The following is a 16,146-nucleotide window of genomic DNA, read 5'->3' as shown; positions in this document are numbered from 1 at the left end:
CACTCAAACACTTCAAGAAGGTACAAGTGAAAATTGATTCTGTAGTTGTTTGGCAGTGCTAGAGAAACAGAATTGTTTTGTCCTTGAGGGATCACACTGTACATGCTGCCTCCTCAGGTGTATGGTACCTGTTGGAGCTTAGTGCACTTGTCACCAGTGTGCAGCTTTGCTGCTATTTCCAGCATGATCTCACGCAAATTAATCACTCCCATGTATAACTTCTCCCTCTGTACATAACCATGATAATGTAATGACCCTGCATCTTTGCACTTGATAATAAACTCTCTGGGGACAGGGAAGGTCCCTTCACTAGCTAGCTTTGCATTAGCACCTTGCATTTGGGACCTGGATTTGTTTAGACGTCTTGGTGTTAGCTTGAAGCACCTTGTTTTGTAAGGATGAGTTTCTGGATTTCCACGGGAAGTGGTGACTCTGTCATCTCCTGCCCATCCCCAGCTTCTATCCTGCACAGGGCTCCCTTGCCTGGAGGGGTTTGGGCTGGGTTTGTTTGGGTGGAATTTCCCCCATGGGCCTGGGGTTACTGCACAGTACCACTCACAGCTGGGTGCAAACACTGAGCACTGACACCTTACAGATGTCTGTGGGCAGCTACTCCTTTGGTCCCAGTCAGCTTTGATTTCAGCAGCAAGAATCTCCTACTGAAACTTCCTCAGCATTTAGATTACCTATGTACATGTGGGTAAAATGTGTTTCAAATACTTTATTTAGAAATTATATGCTTTAAACAGTGTGTACGAAATAAATGTTATATGTTTATTTATATTATTTTAGTAATTTATATATTTTAATATCCTAAAATTAATTTAATAATATCGCTAATATTTTGTTTTCTTATAATGGACTGAGCAGAGGAAAGGAGCTCTTATGGTGGCCCTTTCATGTATGTTTATTTCAATCTTTTGTCTTTCTTTAATTCTTTCACCCTGAAACAAGGGACTGACCGCTTTTTATTCCTTCCACTGACTATCCAATCCGAAACAGCTCTGTCTGAGGCTCGTTCTCTGGCAGGCAGGATGCAAGATGCTGCCAGCTTAATAAAATTTGCAAGCAGTTCAGAACACAGACTTCATTTCTGGGCTGTGAACTGCACCTGATGTCTCCAGCTTGGGCAGACGCCTGCGATCCTGAAGGCGCTGCCGGCAGCTCCAGCTGCAGTTACGCCCCAGAGAGACGCGAGGTTCTATTGGTACCGGCGGTGACTGCGCTGGATAAAGGGCATTAAAGGGCACATTAAAGGGCACAAGGTACAGGCAGCCAGGTAAGCAGGGCCAGGAGGAGCCTGTGCCACCCCAAAGCCAAGTCAGCAGCAGCAGCAGCTCGCGCTGCCGCAGAGATGCTCACCTGACCTTTCCCAGGAGATCGCTGCTGCCTGCCTGGACCATCCGGCCTTCAGCACCACGGCGTTTATTGGCCCCAGCAGTATCTAATCCCAATCTCTCTTACAGCAGCTTAAACCCACTGTGTTTCTGAGGAGTTGTGAGCTTATAAAGAGAGATTAGTCTCAGCTACTGGTAGAATGGACAGCCCAGGCAGGAACAACACATTCCCCTAGCTTCATACCCAGCATTTCTGCTTAGGTACTGCAGAAAGGAAATAAAACATCTTGTTGATCAAGACATTCATGCTTTCATCTCTCTGGAAAATCAACAAATATACAAAGCCCAGAGTACCTCTGCCTCAGCTGCAGTGACATACAGGCTCTACCGATAATGTGGTTTATTCAAAAATGTTCTGCTTCATCACGGTTTTAAAAGTGCACATAACACTGTGTCAAGGCTATTTTCATAGGCTTAATATACAACATTAGCTAAGACAAGTATTAAGAGATGTCTATTACATTTGAGATTTATTTCTCTCCATTTCCCTGACATTTTTTTCTAGACAGCTCAAGAGTTAATTTAGGTAATGGTGCACCTATTTTGAAGGGCTTCCTTATTTGCTGATCAGCATTACTGATACTCATTTTTAATATCCGGTAAAAATTTGGCAGCAGGACAAGAAGCATTTTTATTCTATGGTTATGCTAGCACAAAACAGCTTTAGTCCACATCCAGGCACCTTCAATGGCATGATACAAATGGCTGGTAACTGAGTGCAAAGATATTTTTTGTGTGCAACCTGAGATATAGAATATTGATGCTATTAATTTTTGCTATTCCCATGGGGCTCACCATTAACATTCCTTTTAATATGGAGAAAGCTTTGGCAGGTGAGTGATGTAATTTTTCTTTTGGGTGTCTTTCTTCAATTAAATGAATAGTCTATGAAGCAACTGCTGCTATAGATGGTATTAAATGTATTTATTTATACATTTTTGATAACTAAATTAATCTATGGGACAATATCTTGGTGTCATTTACTCTGGTTTTTTTTTTTTTGCAAAACCCAAATTATAGGTTATATAGGCACAAAACCACATCTGTGTGATCTACTTCCACATTACCTCTCTTGATTTATGCCTTTAACCCCAGGTTCAAAGAGAAAATTAAAAGGGGGCTGGGACTCTCAGCAGGTGATGGATGCCAAGTAAACCCAGCTGGACTCGGAGCTGCAACTGCACATCCATCCTGAAGCCCCAACACTTACCAGGCTGTGCACATCCCATTGTCACTGTGCTCTCTGGCCTTGATGTCCTCCACAGCCATCAGGGTCCCTCACACCATCAGGGAAGGTGCTGAGCAGGCTGTTGTGACGCTCTTGGGGAGGTCAATCAGAGCTCTGACATCCAAGACATGCCTGTTTCTAAAGTCCTATGAACACCTGCCTGTAAGAGCCTGTCCCTGCAGTGCAAAATACCACTGAATTTTAAATCTGAATCCAGTGCTTTCAGTCATCCTCGTCTCATCTCCTTGTCCCTATCTGATGGGCAGGATGATAATTTTGGCTCTTCTGGACCAACATATGCATTAGTCATCAGGTCATTTATTATGACTTTTCATTTTAATTCTGGTAATACTCCAACTCCAGAAAAAGATCAAATGACAACAAAAGGGAATAGTGAATGAGGCAGAATCCTTTCTTATCTGAATCTGGGTAAAGGTACCTCACACAAAAGCATTTACTTGCTTAAAGAAAAACTTGCTGCTAGTAATTGTTTTACAGTTGTAGGGATACAACTGCCTAAACAACTCACTGTCAGCAGTCAATTTACAAAATTATCCTTCAATGATTCCCTGATTTCATCTCTTTTCATGGACCAGATGACCTTTTCTAATGGGATGGCTGGCAAAAGGCCTCTTCATTTGGAAGGCAGATCACGCAGCCTTATACACTTAGCTGGAATTATGAAGTACAGGAACACTGCAACCTGAGGCATCGTGCACTTACTTGTTGATTAATGTTTCAGACATCTTAAAAATAAATGTGAGGAAACACCAAGTGCAACAGGAGGATTTTAATAATTTCTGCCCTTTATTGCTAACCCAGAGCTTCAGTGAAAGGCTCTGTTCCCATATGGTCAGAGACTGAATGTATAGGGGGGACATAAAGGAGACTGCCCAGCCAGGTAACAAGGCTTGTACTTGTTTCCCTTCCACACCACTTCAATTTAATAAAATCTCAGAGGCTCTAAGTTGCTTGGTAGAGGGCACTGCTCCCAAGGCAGGCATAAATACAGAGCAGGACTGGACTGAAACAGGCATCATTAGGAAGAAGAGCCCATGAGAAAAGGGGGATGGCACTCCCATGACCAGAAAAATTACAAAGACAGCAGAGAAGAGGAGAGGCAGACACAGCACAGCAGAAGAGGGTGCCTGGATGCCTTTGCCACCTCAGCCAGGAGAAGGCAAGGATGATTTGATGGGATCTCATCTCTGAGAGGAGACAACAGGGACGCAGCAATGACTGCTGCTGAAGAGGAGAGGAAGGGACATTTATCTAATTTTCTGCACCCTGAAATTCAGACCCTGGGACTGGTTGAGGATGCTGGCTATGGAATAAAAGATGCTGATTATTGTGGAGATTTACCAAGCAGGATTGAGCAGCAGCACCTTGCTAAGGACAGGACAGAGGAGACTTGAAGATAAACAAGCTCAGGATGAGATGTAACAGTGCTGCAATGGGGCCAGGTGCCATGTTGAACAGCAGCAGAAAAGCCTGGGAGGCAGGAAAGGCATGTCTATCCTAGTGCTTCTGCACTACAGACATTTGCAATGAACTAGCAGGAAACCCACGACTCTTGTGTTTTCTCCACCTCCATGGTACAACTGCACTCTGCCTCTGTGTGACCCACAAGCAGCTTGGGGCAGGAGCAACATTGATCAAAGGGCACATCCTCACCAAAGCAGTTTCTGCCCGTGTCTGGCTGGGGAGGTTTCTTGGGAAAAACTTGATTGCACAGATCTCAGTGCTTCATCTTATTCCCAAAATGTATTTTCTCACCTGTTTAGTGACCAGACAACATAACAACAACATCCCAAAAAACATAAATTTTTTAAAAAGGATAAAGTCACTTGTCTGCTAAGATCTGACAGTTTCTGGCTCTGTGAAGGTGGGCTATGGGTAGGAGTGACAAAAGGTGCCAAGTCCCCTGTGTGCTGCTACTCTTGAGAGACAGAGTGGGAGACAGGTCCTAGCTCAGCAAGGGAACAGGTGACACATCCTTCTCAGCACAAAAATAACCATGGAAGAACAAGCAAAAGCACCAATATCTCTGCACAATTAGGCTCCTACTCCTAATTCTCCTAAGCCACAAAAATCAGTGCTCTGGATTTACATTATAAATAAAGATCAAGCTTATGCATTTCATGGAGTTTACCACAAAATTACCTTTAACTGCATATAGAGGATCACACAATACACAACAAAGGAATATTTTAATTCAAGGCAACAGCAAAGACTTTTCTTTTTCCCATGGTAAATTATTAATTCCCTATTGAGTCTTTAATTTTATTTCTATCCACAGCCTAGCTGCATAGCAAGTAAGGTAGAAATGAAGGGATTGTACATCCCCTGGAAATCAGAAACTGCTCCTGCTAGATCTCACCTGAACATCACTTTCACAGCAGTATTTTGTCCCAGCATCTTTAGTAGCACACTGCCTTAAGGTGCTGACTGAAAGCTTTCCATCCTCCAGGACTATCTTTCAGAGGCTTCCCCTCTGCAAACACCCAGCACAGCTCCACAAATCAGCTGGCACGGACTGCAGAGAGGCAGAGCATGACTTAGGGGAGGGTGACGCCACTTCCCACAGACCCAGGCACAGCGCGCGGGAGCCAGGGCGGGAGGAGCTGAAGTGGATATTGAGCTCAAATGGGAAGCGTGGGGAAAGAGGGGGTGACCACGCTTTGCTTTCTTACCCAGCCCCACTGGCTACTTTTATGGAGTGCTCATAACTACAGCAGGCACACACCTGAAGTGCACGTTTGGGATTTAGGCTTTCAAGTTCAAGACCCTGATTTATCCTTAACTCACTTGGGATTTGCAAACCAACCCTTGTTTCTTGAGGCTCTAGAGCCTGCAGAGCGACAGGCACACACCAAACCTCCTCTTGCTGCCCCAAACTCAGCTCAGAGGACAACACCCACAGTGACTTCCCTTGGGGGTCACCAAGAGGAAGCACAGATACAATGATTGCAATTTTGCAGCAGTCTTGAGCTATGCAAGATGCTTTTAATCTCTGTCAGGAGAAGCAACATTATACAGTATGCTGAAGCAGTCACTGAGTAAACAGCAAGGTTGCTTTGCTCATTCCTTACAGTACTATCAGAATTCCTTACAAATTTATCCTCTCTTTTTCACCTTTGATTCTAGTTAAATAAAGGGAAGGCACAAAAATCCTGTTACAAAGGAGCAAACAAAATTCCTTAGTTTTGAGAGACTTCACCCTCTCCAGACTGGCTTATAGCACAAGTGCTCTTCTGTGGAAATCAACCCTCTTCTAAGATTATTGTAAGGCAATATTTTAATATAAGTTACAAACTACAACAAGTTCGTATTTCAGTGGTCCTTTCTCTCCCTCTTCTTTGTTCTTGCTAACTCTTATCCTTTTACCCATTTTTCAACAGAAGGACTAACAAGGAATAATTGAGAATGATGTACGATCAGGTTTACTTGCCAAGTCTTTTTATACTCAAATATTCAATTTGCGGCTTCCAGTAATAGTAGGGTAGGCAGTATCCTTTCTCCTGCCCTCCCCAAAAGAAAGCAGAAAGGAATTATCCATGGGTGTAGATACATTGAGGTGTTCACTATGTGTGAGCTGGCTGCCTCTCAGCCAGATCCGGCAAAACTACTCAGCATCACTCCAGACTCCAGACTGTGCCTTCATTATGACATATCAGAAAAGCCTGCAGCAAGTTAGAGACAAGAACCATGCTCAGCAGCAGGTACAACATTTCTTTCATTCTAAATGCTCCATGTGAAAATATTCTGGGTGCCCACTTGGAGTGGAGGTACTCTGTGGATGGACAATTTACAAAACCAATTGGCTGGGTTGACACTTGGCTTTCCCTGAGGGCAGCTTCACTGCTCATGTTTAAACCAAGAGTTTAACTTAAATTTTAGCTGCTAAATTATAACAAAAATCTCAAGAGGTCTTGTTTTGTTGCAATGCATTCATGACATTTTCCCACTATAGTTCAGTGTCCCTTGAAACTGAAGTTTATGCTGACTGGGTGGGCCCTGAAAGAGCTTGCATCTGCTTCCAGGGATACTGGACTCCTCCTGTAACTGCCTGCACCATAGGTGCCACACATTATGATATAAAAATATCTTCCTGTGGCCAGCCCTGCTGCAGTGGGGAGTTTGGAGAGTGGCAGTCAGAGATAAAACAGGAGGGCTGGCTGTGCCCTTCCCACCTGCTCAATAAGGAGCCCCCTTGTGCTCACACAGTGGATCCATCCTGGGTCTGCCCACAGTGATCCCTGGTCAGCCACACCACAGGGAACACCCAGGCACTTCTTACAAACCAAGGAGGGTATGATAAGCAAATGACCTGCATGCTGCAAAGCCAAGAATTGGCTACATGATGGATGGAATAAGATATAACAGGGGTAAGACTTTATGAACCACAATAAATACACTGCAAGCACTCTTCTGTGTATGCAAACCAGAAAATTAAATCCAGAGGATGCTGTTGGCTCAAAAAGCCAACCAGATCCTGAGCTCCCCTCCTCTGGAGGCCAAAAATATGAATGAACTAAAGCAATCTGGGTCCTATTTGGTTGTTCAGCTCTGATGACTCATCTTCCCTGAGCTCTCATCTGAGCTCTTCTTAGGCTAATGACAAGAAAACAAACACAGGCAGAACAGTATTGAACTTGGCATCATTTTGGCAAAGTTGCTTTTCCAGGATTTTGTCACCAGGTACTGCTTGCACTTCTTGTAACACCTGTGCCCCAAGAAACAACCAAAGGTTTAATAAACAAACCGTCCAGTTTTCTTTCAAGCCACCAATAATTTCTACTTGAGTCCCAGGACAACCTAAACTTTTACCCAAACTTGCTGTTTGATGGAGCTTAAGGCAAGCAGCCAGTCAGGGCAGCTCCCACAGGCTGTCTCCTTACATCCAGTGTGCTCTCCTTCAGCTGTGACCCAAAATGTTCCATGCAGAAATAGAGCCACAGAGTGCAGAAGCCAAGGGGGAGGCCTTGGGGATGCTCTGTCCTGAATCAGCTACCCTCACCCAGCAGTGGCAATGTGAAGTGGTGGCTGTGACCCCTCTAAACCCCGGGGGGGAAGGAGGGAAAGAGTTACATTCCTAAGACACGGCCAATAGCAGCGCCAAGAGTGAGAATCACGATGTATCTCCTGCCCTGGGAAGCTGCCTTCCTCTCTCAGGAACTCCTGCCCTTGTGAGTCTATTTGGGCATTCTATACAGCACTTTACTCCTGAAGGAACAGAGTGACACACAATTATTAAATGAAAGGCAAATGTTGTAAGCACAATTTTATGACTGAAAGCAATTTAATCGCCCTTGAATGTGATTTTTTGGGTGACAGTCTTACCCTGCTTTGAATATTTGTGTGCCTCTGAGCTTGCCTGCTTCCTTCACGTGTACTGACTACCCTTTAAAAGGTATCACCTCTCCTGACAAGTTTCTGGGTCCCCACCAGCAGAAAGTGGTGCCTTCTCGACTTCATGAAGGGGCTTTCCATCCTTCCTCACACATTCCAAAACCTTCATATCAATAGCAACTTGCCTGGAGGGGGAACGAGCTTGAGAATCCCTCGGCAGAGGGGTCTAGTGCTGCCCACCCCCATCGCGTGACATTGCGACGCTAATTGACCTTTTTGTAATGCCGACGCCAAAGTAAACCCTGTGATACCTCAGGTCCTCCGCTGGAAGGGTCGGGCCCTGCTGGCTCCAGAAGAGGCTGCCGGGGGTCGCACCGGGGAGGGGGATGCGGCCGCGAACCCGCCGCCGCCTGCGCTTCCCTCCGCCGGGCCCGGGCGGCGCTGGCGGCCGGCGATGACCGCCGTCGAGGCGGCAGCGAGACACCGCCCACGCCGGGGGTGGCCCCGCGTGGGTCCGGGGACGCGCGGGCGGCGCCCGCAGCAGACAGGCAGCCGGGGACCGCGGCCGCTGCGCATCGGCAGCGCCCGGAGCTCCCGGCGGAGCCGGGGAGGGATGCGGGCACCGCCGCCCGCCGGGGCGACACCTCCCCGCGTCCCGCACTGACGGCCGCCCCGCCGCCGGCACTCTCCTCGGGGCTCGGCGGGGAGCCGGCGGCTCCCGGGGCCGCGCAGCCCATGGCCAGCTCCGCGCAGCCCCCGGCGGCGGCGGGGGGCGGCGGCCCCGACGGCGGGTCCCTGGCGGGGGGCGGCGAGACCTTCGGCGACCGCTCCCTCAGCCAGGGCCTGAGCGTGCTGGTGGGGCTGGGGCTCTGCGTGACCATGCTGGGGCTGGGCTGCGCCGTGGAGCTGGGGCAGCTGGGGCAGCAGCTCCGGCGGCCCGTGGGGCTGCTGCTGGCGCTGCTGGGACAATTCGTGGCCATGCCGCTGCTGGCCTTCCTCCTCGCCCTCATCTTCGCCCTGGACGAGGTGGCGGCCGTGGCTGTACTGCTGTGCGGCTGCTGCCCCGGGGGCAACCTCTCCAACCTCATGTCCGTGCTCGTCGACGGGGATATGAATCTGAGGTAGGTGCCCCGCTGCCCCTCGCCCCCAGCCGGCCGGGGGCTGCGGCGGCCCCGGGAAGCGGGGAGGGCTCGCTGGGCATCTGCCGCCGGTGGAGTCGGGACGGAGGGGCGGGTGGGCACGGCGCGCTGGGAATCGCCAGCACTGCTCTCCTGCCTCTCCCGTGGAGGATCTTACAAGAGCCCGACACACGCCTCCTGCCTCCTTCCCTAAAAAGCTTGCGTGCCCGCGCCCTGGCCGGAGCAGTTAACGGGGTGGAGGATGGAGAGGGGAGAGAGGGGAGCGAGCGGGCTCTTGCCGTGAGAAGTGCCCGGCCGGCTGCAGAAGCCGCTTCCAGCGGGGGTTGGAGCTTCCCAGGGTTGCTCCCCGGCCGGGCGCGCGGTGATGGAGCATTTCTTTGGTTCCCCCGGCGCAGCATTATCATGACGGCCTCCTCCACGCTGCTGGCCCTCTTCCTGATGCCACTCTGCCTCTGGATCTACAGCCGCCACTGGATCAACACGGCCGTGGTGCAGCTGCTGCCCCTGGGGGCGGTGAGCCTGACGCTGGGCAGCACCCTGCTGCCCATCGGCCTGGGGGTGCTCATCCGCTACCGGCACCCCCGCGCCGCCGACCTCCTGGTCAAGGTAGGCACGGCGCCCGGAGGGGAGGAGGGCGGCCTCGCCGCGGGGAAGGAGAGGGGCGACACCGGGGACCGGGAGCCGATGGCAGTGAGCATTGTGGTCTCTCCAAACCGGTGTTAGTGTCACACAAGCATATTCAACTACTTAGGTGAAATACAAAGACTTATAGTCTTGAAATAAAACTGTGGGACAGAGAAAGCGAGAGAAAGGGCGGGTTACCCCCTATCGCAGCACACAGGAGGCAGGGCAGCATGGTGTTCTACACCAGCAGGCATCCTGGACCCTGTAAGAGAGGCATTCCATGACATCCTACTTTCTCCCCACTCTTGCTGCACCCAGGTCAGGCAAAACCAACCTGCAGGCACAGCCACACTTCCTTAAAAAGTGCAACTAAATTACCTTAATTGAGAAAGGAAGAATGAGGCACAAGTGCCGACTCTTGTTTCCCAGCAAGTCATCCCAAAGCAAAATGATGGAGGATGACCTCAGCCCATTTCTTTCCTGGGACATGATCAAACACTACCAAAATCCCAGGCCAGGAGCAAACCTGGGAAGGGCAGTGCAACCACGTTTTGCCATTTAGATTCTTTAGCAAGCCTCTAACTGCTATGCTTATCCTTTCAAAATAATAGCCCTCATGTTGTTTATCAACGTCTCTATCTGTTGCCAGATTTCCCTGTGGTCCCTCTTGGTGACTCTGGTGGTCCTGTTCATCCTGACTGGGACCATGCTGGGCCCAGATCTGTTGGCACAGATTCCTGCGTCTGTCTACGCCATTGCAGTGCTGATGCCTCTGGCAGGGTACGCCCTGGGATACGGCTTAGCCACAGTCTTTAAAATGCCCCCACACTGCAGGAGAACGGTATCTTTGGAAACAGGGTGCCAAAACGTCCAGCTCTGCACCGCCATCCTAAAACTCACCTTCTCCCCGGAGCTCATAGGGAGCATGTACATGTTTCCGTTGCTTTATGCGCTTTTTCAGTCAGCAGAAGCGGGACTGTTTGTGCTGGCATACAAGATGTACGGAAAAGACAGCTACAAGCAAGATGCACTTGGTGAAGAGGAAGACACAGATATTTCCTACAAGAAGCTGAAGGAAGAGGAGGTAGCTGATACTTCATATGGCACAGTGACCACAGAGGAGCACAACTCCATTCAGATGGAGCCAACTCAGACGGCGCTTTAGGCAGGACAAAGAGGTAACTCCCAGAGACGCGAATGTGTGTTGTGTTTGCAACCAGGCTGGGGCCGTGCTCGCTGCTGTGCAAGTGGAGCTGCCTGGCCTCTATCGTTTCTCCAGCTACTCCCATTGTACAAGGTGATATGTGTTTATTACCATGACAGTTCTACTTCCTCAAAAGTAAACGTGAAAAAAAAAAAAAAAAAGAAAAAAAAAGGAAAAAGCATCACTGCGACACAAACCAGTAACCGTAAAACTTCATGCAAGGAGGCTGCTGCCTGGCTGAGTGCAGCAGGAATGGGTAGAAGAAACAGTGTTCTACAGAGTCAACACCAACTCAGTGTCAGTTCAGATGACAGGAAAAACCACGTAGCATGTGTATCTCTGTGCCTCCCACCTGCTGTAAAAGCATTGTTCTCATTGTTGTCACCACAAATACATGGCAAAACCGAACCAAACCCGTGTTCTCCGCTGTTTACTCCCTCGGAGGCAATTAATAGCCGCGCTACCTGGTTCAGCTGGGGAGCTGTGAGGGGGGTGGAGGACGGCCCAAGGCCGCGCACCAGGTGGGGATGGTAAGGGGCCGCAAGGCCGGCGCCCGTCGGGGGCGCGGGAAGCCGGGCCCCGCCCCGGGGGTATTTAACGCCATTGCCCGGGGGTTGCCCTGGGTCCGGTACGATGGCCGAGGAGGCGATGGCGAGCTATCTGTACACCGCCTACCACCCCTACTCCTACCGCTACCCACCGCCCAAGGGCAAAGGAGGGGCGGCGGGTGGCTGGCGCCCGCGGGGCAGCAGCAGCAGCTACTTCTCGGGCTACGGGGAGGCGGCCGCCGAGTACTTCGACAACTACCAGCGGGCGCAGCTGAAGGCCATCCTGTCCCAGGTCAACCCCAACCTGACACCGCGGCTCCGCAAGGCCAATACCAAGGAGGTGGGCGTGCAGGTGAACCCGCGGCAGGACGCCTCGGTGCAGTGCTCGCTCGGGCCCCGCACGCTGCTGCGCCGCCGCCCCGGCCCCGCAGCGCCGCGGCCCCGTGAGGCGGAGCGAGAGCAGGAGCTGGGCAGCCCCGCCACCACCAACACCCGCGCCGTGCGCTTCCCCCGCACCATCGCCGTCTACTCGCCCGTGGCGTCCCGCAGACTCACCGCCTTCCTGGAGGAGCCGAGCCCGGAGCCGGAGCGGCGGCCGCAGCAGCAGGACAAGGCGCCGGCCGTCGAGGAGGAGCCGGCAGCGCTGCGGGAGCAGCGGGCGGCGGAGGCGGCTGCCGTGAGGGCGAGCTGGGAGAAGCCCCCCGAGGCTGGCGCCGAGCCGCTGGAGCAGCGCTCGGCCGAGCCACTCGGGCAGCGCTCGGCCGTCCCCCCGGAGCCGGCGGCGGAGGCAAGCCAGGAGGAGCTGGCAGAGCCGGTAGCCCAGGCAGAGCCTTCAGCCCAGGCAGGGGCGGCAGAGCCTTCAGCCCAGGCAGGGGCGGCAGAGCCGACAGAGCCTTCAGCCCAGGCAGGGGCGGCAGAGCCGGCAGCCCAGCCGGCGGAGCCGCCGGCCTCACCCCAGAAGGAGCAGCAGTCGTCGGCGGGCAAGACCCGCCTGCGTTTCCAGGTGAGTGTCGGCCGCGGGGCAGCAGAGCGGGGCCGGGCAGGCCCGGGAGGAGCCCTCACCGTCGAATAACATTGTCCCCGTCAGTTCCTGGAGCAGAAGTACGGGTACTACCACTGCAAGGCCTGCAACATCCGCTGGGAGAGCGCCTACGTCTGGTGCGTCCAGGGCACCAACAAGGTAGGGCCGGCTCGGATTGCCCCGGCGAGCGCTCCTCGCCGCCACCCTCCTGCTGACCCTGGCCTTCCCCACAGGTCTATTTCCGTCAGTTCTGCCGGACCTGCCAGAAGTCCTACAACCCGTACCGCGTGGAGGACATCACCTGCCAGGTAAGGGACCCCGCCCTGCCCTGAGCCCGGCCTCTCCCGGGCCCGGCTGCCCGCGCCGACCGCCGCCTTCTCCCCTCCCTCAGAGCTGCAAGCAGACGCGGTGCACCTGCCCCGTGAAGATGCGCCACGTGGATCCCAAGAGGCCCCACCGCCAGGACCTCTGTGGGAGATGCAAAGGGAAACGCCTCTCCTGCGATAGCACATTCAGTTTCAAATACATCATCTGAGTGGGATGGGGTTCTTTGTTTTTGTTTAGGGCTCTTCAAGAAAACTGCAAGTTGAGCAGATTTTTTTTGTTGTTGTTTTTGTTGGTATTGTTGAAGGTACTTGGTGAGATGTAGCTAGGAAAGCATGAAAATAAAAGCATTGCAAAGCATACTCCAATGATCAGGTGGGTTTGTGCCCAGCTCAGAGGGTGCATATTGTAAATTCTGTAACTTGCATGGGCAACAAGCCTAGAGGTGTATTGTAAATCAGTGATGATCTTGGAAGCAACTGACTCAGGATTTTGTAGACTCTCAGGTGGAAAGGGTTTCTGTTACTGCTCCTGCTCTTGAACTAATCAAATGCTTGAAGCTAACATCAAATTGATATCTGCAGTAGGTAGTAGTCCATCCTTCATGATGAACAAAACACCAGCAGTACTCACTTGTTTTGTCACACCTCTATTCAATGTATAAAGCATCCTGCACCTGTTTTTCATCACTAGAAAATGATTGAGAAATGCTGTGTAAGTACTGAATAATTCTACTGGTACTGGCCTGCATTTAGCTAAGTTGGTGGTTTTGTCTGTAGGTAAAAGTGAAAGAAAGCTTTTCAGGGATGGTTCTCACAAAATGCTGAGGAATGGAGTCACTGATGTTATGGTAAGGTCTCTTGGTAAATGTATTGCTCATCTTACTTGCACAAGGTTATGGAGAGAAGTGACACTTCAGAGGAGCAAGATGCAATAATACTGCATCTGCTTGGCTTCCTTTTCAACCTGCAGGTGAAGTGCAAGAGCAGTGCACTTGGTGGATTATACTTGAGGAGTTTGACCTAATTACAGTTTAGATGCCCACCATCAGAAGGATTGATACTGCCACACTCCTCCGGGGTTGGGTTTGCAGCTAGGAATTGTACTTATTGTGTTTGGTAGTAATGGCAGAACCAGCACTGGTTACTTGCAGATGATGCTCTCTGTGGGCTGCTGGTGCTCTCAGTGGTGGTGCTGTCTACAGGAACACCATGCTTCAGCCAAGTGTTACAAGCTGGCTCTGTGACCAATGTACAGCCTCACCATCTGAACAGGTTCACAAGCTAGCAAAACCTACACCATTGCCCCAGTCTACCTTTTAGCTATGAAGCTGGAAAAACTCAGATGAAAACCTACTTTTCTGAGAATGCTACCGGCACTGTTAATTTTTAAATTGGGCATAGAGTCACCAAGCCTTTTGCAGAACTCTCAAGATAACTTCTCTTTCAAAAGGGTGATTTTTTTTTTTTATATTTGCTATAGCAAACCTTTCTTCATCTATACCCAGCTTACTTGAGAGACCATTCTGTTAAATGCTAAAGAGAGAATCAGTCTGAGCCCATGCTGTAGAACAGCTTCAGTGCCAGTTTCTGTAAATGGCAGTGAGTGTTATTTCTATATGCTTCACTCATCTTGCTGTAAATTCCTGCCTTATTTCAATATGCCCCTTGAACCTGCTGCAGTAGGCTTAATGCCTCAGTGTCAATTTATTGCAAAGTAATTTTATTTATTCTTGCTGCATTCATTATTATAGCAGTGTGAGGCATTCTGGGAAGAAGTAGACCTACTCCCTCCAGAGCAGAGCATGGTTCTATTTCAGGCTTCTACCTGAAGTGTTTTTCCATGTATCACTGTAAAAGGAAATATGTATGTTTTTTTTCCTTTACCAGCTCACTCAGACTTTCACAGCAAATTCCATCCTTGCCCAATTCAATTTGAAAAGCTGCCCTGCAGCTGGGCAGTGTTGTTGTAGATGCACATGCCTTGTACTCACCTGTAGTTACTGTGGTGAGCAGTGGCAAGCCTCCAGCTTGAGGAATGCACCTGGGGCCCTCTGCAGCCACCTGGCCCTACTGCCTCAGTTTGCAGTGGCAGCTGTGATCTGGGATTTCTTTATTTCTGAACATATTCCCCTCCAAGGATGTTCTTCAATGCTTTCTTCTTTGCCTTCCCCATTCTTGTGGCTGTAGTCTGTTCCTGATGCATGCATTGAGAAACTGACTGTGATGAGTCTGTGCACCTTGGTAATGAGTGAGAGAACTGAAACTCTGTGCCATGTCAGTGTGAAGTCATGGCCATGTCAGCAGCTGAATGCTTCCTATTTATGTAGGCATCCTTACAAAACATGGCTTTGAGGATTATTTGCTGTGAATATGGTGACTCTTACATGATTATCAGTACTAGCCCAAAGTGAAATCTAGCACAACTTAAGGGCTGTCATCCCCACTAACGACAGTCAAAGCAGCACTTGGTTCTGCATGATAAGATGTAGAACAGGCTTAGCTGATGTGAACTGAGTAGCAGCAAGGAGGCCACCCCTGCTTTCATCAGCTACTGCAAGGCTCTGTGGCTTGGAGGAGTCCAGTGCAGTGGGCAGCCATAATAAACAAGCTTTTCTTAATCCTGTAGCATTCTTCAGTTCCAGAGTAGCTCTACATGTCATCCCCCAACATAAATATATTCCATGCTTTCACTGCTTGATGCCCAAGTACAATTCTGTACTCTCTAGCTGTTTTTCAGCATTACTGCCATGCCATGTCCATGACAGCACACACTGATGGTGGGCACTGGTTCCTGGACTCAGCAGGAAGGAAAGCTCCTCCTGACCTACTGTAATTATGCAAAGTGGAAGGGTCCCAGTTATTCAAAGCTATCCTGAACTTGCTCTGTACAGCTTTTTCACAGAAATTCTTTTGCAAGTGTTAGCTCAGTCAGTGCTGTATTTGCTGCATCTTACAGGAGCTGTCTCATGTTTTGCTTGTTTCTACACAGCTTTACCACAGCTTTGGATTCAGCACAGGCCTGGCACCATGTAATGCAGGGTGACAGCTCATGCAGTAGATAAGTAATTTTTAAAAAGCTGAATGAAATTAAAGCAATATCAAAAGACAGTCATCTAACATGATTCTGCTCAATAGTGCAGGTTCCACTAGCGATTATAAATGGAGGAAGATGTGTAACAAAGGAATTACATATTTGAATTCAGGTTTGAGTTTCATGAGAAATCCAGTAACAGCTTCAGACGATGCCTAGAAAAATGCTGCTGCAATGACAGGACATAAAAGGGAAAAAATTATTTCAGGGCACCCA

At 50.1% G+C, this 16,146-nt stretch overlaps 2 protein-coding genes and 1 long non-coding RNA gene across 4 annotated transcripts in view; 2 read left to right on the top strand and 1 right to left on the bottom strand.

Moving 5' to 3' along the window:
* Positions 1-8,419, bottom strand: part of LOC129120822 (uncharacterized) — a 30,699-nt gene extending 22,280 nt beyond the window's left edge. For both annotated transcript variants that reach the window (XR_013182121.1, XR_013182119.1), the window contains exon 1: positions 8,289-8,419. This is a non-coding gene — a long non-coding RNA (uncharacterized LOC129120822). The remainder of the gene's footprint in view (positions 1-8,288) is intronic.
* A 38-nt stretch (positions 8,420-8,457) lies between these two features.
* On the top strand, positions 8,458-11,357 carry SLC10A4 (solute carrier family 10 member 4). The gene is made up of 3 exons (XM_054632996.2): positions 8,458-9,098; positions 9,512-9,722; positions 10,390-11,357. Exons 1-3 carry the CDS (start codon positions 8,713-8,715, stop codon positions 10,903-10,905), a joined length of 1,113 nt encoding a protein of 370 aa, XP_054488971.1. The 5' UTR covers positions 8,458-8,712; the 3' UTR covers positions 10,906-11,357.
* A 220-nt stretch (positions 11,358-11,577) lies between these two features.
* On the top strand, positions 11,578-13,199 carry ZAR1 (zygote arrest 1). Its single transcript, XM_054633410.2, has 4 exons — positions 11,578-12,495; positions 12,580-12,672; positions 12,747-12,821; positions 12,905-13,199. The coding sequence occupies exons 1-4, from the start codon at positions 11,578-11,580 to the stop codon at positions 13,046-13,048; spliced, it is 1,230 nt and encodes a 409-aa protein (XP_054489385.2). The 3' UTR covers positions 13,049-13,199.
* Positions 13,200-16,146: the final 2,947 nt, after the last annotated feature.

This window comes from Agelaius phoeniceus, chromosome 4, assembly GCF_051311805.1.
Source record: "Agelaius phoeniceus isolate bAgePho1 chromosome 4, bAgePho1.hap1, whole genome shotgun sequence".
Lineage (NCBI taxonomy): Eukaryota > Metazoa > Chordata > Aves > Passeriformes > Icteridae > Agelaius > Agelaius phoeniceus.
This window is presented reverse-complemented; position numbering and strand designations above follow the sequence as displayed.

Coding starts and splice junctions, on each gene's coding strand:
- SLC10A4 (XM_054632996.2), top strand. CDS start 8,713: ATGGCCAGCTCCGCGCAGCCCCCGGCGGCGGCGGGGGGCGGCGGCCCC. Junction 9,099..9,511: donor GACGGGGATATGAATCTGAG/GTAGGTGCCCCG, acceptor CCCCCGGCGCAG/CATTATCATGACGGCCTCCT. Junction 9,723..10,389: donor CCGCCGACCTCCTGGTCAAG/GTAGGCACGGCG, acceptor ATCTGTTGCCAG/ATTTCCCTGTGGTCCCTCTT.
- ZAR1 (XM_054633410.2), top strand. CDS start 11,578: ATGGCCGAGGAGGCGATGGCGAGCTATCTGTACACCGCCTACCACCCC. Junction 12,496..12,579: donor AGACCCGCCTGCGTTTCCAG/GTGAGTGTCGGC, acceptor TGTCCCCGTCAG/TTCCTGGAGCAGAAGTACGG. Junction 12,822..12,904: donor TGGAGGACATCACCTGCCAG/GTAAGGGACCCC, acceptor CCCCTCCCTCAG/AGCTGCAAGCAGACGCGGTG.